The sequence below is a fragment of the Oncorhynchus kisutch genome, unplaced genomic scaffold (assembly GCF_002021735.2).
Source record: "Oncorhynchus kisutch isolate 150728-3 unplaced genomic scaffold, Okis_V2 Okis07a-Okis12b_hom, whole genome shotgun sequence".
NCBI classification, from domain to species: Eukaryota; Metazoa; Chordata; class Actinopteri; order Salmoniformes; family Salmonidae; genus Oncorhynchus; species Oncorhynchus kisutch.
In genome coordinates, this window is record NW_022261984.1 from 14,078,564 (window position 1) to 14,081,063 (window position 2,500).

At 52.3% G+C, this 2,500-nt stretch overlaps 1 protein-coding gene across 1 annotated transcript in view; it reads left to right on the forward strand.

Annotated features, from left to right (window-relative positions):
* htt (huntingtin) overlaps positions 1 to 2,500 on the forward strand; it is a 142,560-nt gene that overhangs the window by 37,085 nt on the left and 102,975 nt on the right. The window contains 1 exon segment of the mRNA XM_031814603.1: positions 2,271 to 2,408. Within this exon segment, the coding sequence (XP_031670463.1) occupies positions 2,271 to 2,408 (138 nt within the window).

Consider the following 2,500-nt stretch of genomic DNA (forward strand, 5'->3'; position numbering starts at 1 on the left):
TCTGACCTTGTGTGTCTCTGACCTGTGTGTGTCTCTGACCTGTGGTGTGTCTCTGACCTGTGTGTGTCTCTGACCTGTGTGTGTCTCTGACCTGTGTGTGTGTCTCTGACCTGTGTGTGTGTCTCTGACCTGTGTGTGTGTCTCTGACCTGTGTGTGTCTCTGACCTGTGTGTGTGTCTCTGACCTGTGTGTGTCTCTGACCTGTGTGTGTGTCTCTGACCTGTGTGTGTGTCTCTGACCTGTGTGTGTGTCTCAGACCTATGTGTGTGTCTCTGACCTGTGTGTGTGTGTGTCTCTGACCTGTGTGTGTGTGTGTCTCTGACCTGTGTGTGTCTCTCTGACCTGTGTGTGTCTCTCTGACCTGTGTGTGTCTCTGACCTGTGTGTGTCTCTGACCTGTGTGTGTGTCTCTGACCTGTGTGTGTGTCTCTGACCTGTGTGTGTGTCTCTGACCTGTGTGTGTGTCTCTGACCTGTGTGTGTCTCTCTGACCTGTGTGTGTCTCTGACCTGTGTGTGTGTCTCTGACCTGTGTGTGTGTCTCTGACCTGTGTGTGTGTCTCTGACCTGTGTGTGTCTCTCTGACCTGTGTGTGTGTGTCTCTGACCTGTGTGTGTGTCTCTGACCTGTGTGTGTGTCTCTCTGACCTGTGTGTGTGTCTCTCTGACCTGTGTGTGTGTGTCTCTGACCTGTGTGTGTGTGTCTCTGACCTGTGTGTGTCTCTGACCTGTGTGTGTTGTCTCTGACCTGTGTGGTGTCTCTGACCTGTGTGTGTGTCTCTGACCTGTGTGTGTGTCTCTGACCTGTGTGTGTGTGTCTCTGACCTGTGTGTGTGTGTGTCTCTGACCTGTGTGTGTGTGTGTCTCTGACCTGTGTGTGTCTCTGACCTGTGTGTGTGTCTCTGACCTGTGTGTGTGTCTCTGACCTGTGTGTGTGTCTCTGACCTGTGTGTGTGTCTCTGACCTGTGTGTGTGTCTCTGACCTGTGTGTGTGTCTCTGACCTGTGTGTGTCTCTCTGACCTGTGTGTGTCTCTGACCTGTGTGTGTGTCTCTGACCTGTGGTGTTGTGTGTCTCTGACCTGTGTGTGTCTCTGACCTGTGTGTGTGTCTCTGACCTGTGTGGTGTCTCTTCTTGACCTGTGTGTGTCTCTGACCTGTGTGTGTGTCTCTTGACCTGTGTGTGTGTGTCTCTCTGACCTGTGTGTGTGTCTCTCTGACCTGTGTGTGTGTCTCTCTGACCTGGTGTGTGTGTGTCTCTGACCTGTGTGTGTGTGTCTCTGACCTGTGTGTGTGTCTCTGACCTGTGTGTGTGTCTTTGACCTGTGTGTGTGTCTCTCTGACCTGTATGTGTGACTCTCTGACCTGTGTGTGTGTGTCTCTGACCTGTGTGTGTGTGTCTCTGACCTGTGTGTGTGTCTCTGACCTGTGTGTGTGTCTCTGACCTGTGTGTGTCTCTGACCTGTGTGTGTGTCTCTGACCTGTGTGTGTGTCTTTGACCTGTGTGTGTGTCTCTCTGACCTGTATGTGTGACTCTCTGACCTGTGTGTGTGTGTCTCTGACCTGTGTGTGTGTGTCTCTGACCTGTGTGTGTGTCTCTGACCCGTGTGGTGTGTCTCTGACCCGTGTGTGTGTCTCTGACCTGTGTGTGTGTCTCTCTGACCTGTATGTGTGACTCTCTGACCTGTGTGTGTGTGTCTCTGACCTGTGTGTGTGTGTCTCTGACCTGTGTGTGTGTCTCTGACCTGTGTGTGTCTCTGACCTGTGTGTGTGTGTCTCTGACCTGTGTGTGTGTCTCTGACCTGTGTGTGTGTCTCTGACCTGTGTGTGTGTCTCTGACCTGTGTGTGTGTCTCTGACCTGTGTGTGTGTCTCTGACCTGTGTGTGTCTCTGACCTGTGTGTGTCTCTCTGACCTGTGTGTGTGTCTCTCTGACCTGTGTGTGTGTCTCTGACCTGTGTGTGTGTCTCTGACCTGTGTGTGTGTCTCTGACCTGTGTGTGTGTCTCTGACCTGTGTGTGTGTCTCTGACCTGTGTGTGTGTCTCTGACCTGTGTGTGTCTCTGACCTGTGTGTGTCTCTCTGACCTGTGTGTGTGTCTCTCTGACCTGTGTGTGTGTCTCTGACCTGTGTGTGTGTCTCTGACCTGTGTGTGTCTCTGACCTGTGTGTGTGTCTCTGACCTGTGTGTGTGTCTCTGACCTGTGTGTGTCTCTCTGACCTGTGTGTGTGTCTCTGACCTGTGTGTGTGTCTCTGACCTGTGTGTGTGTGTGTGCAGGGCTGGTCTCTGATAAAGAGGTCCGTGTCAGTGTGAAGGTTCTAGCAGTCAGCTGTATCGGAGCAGCAGCTGCCCTTCATCCTGAAGTCTTCTTCAACTCTCTGTACCTGGAACCACTGGACGGAGTGACACAGCAGGGTAGGAACACACACACACACCATATGACTACACACACACACACACCGTACGACTACACACACACACACACACACGTCGTACAGTGTGTAGTT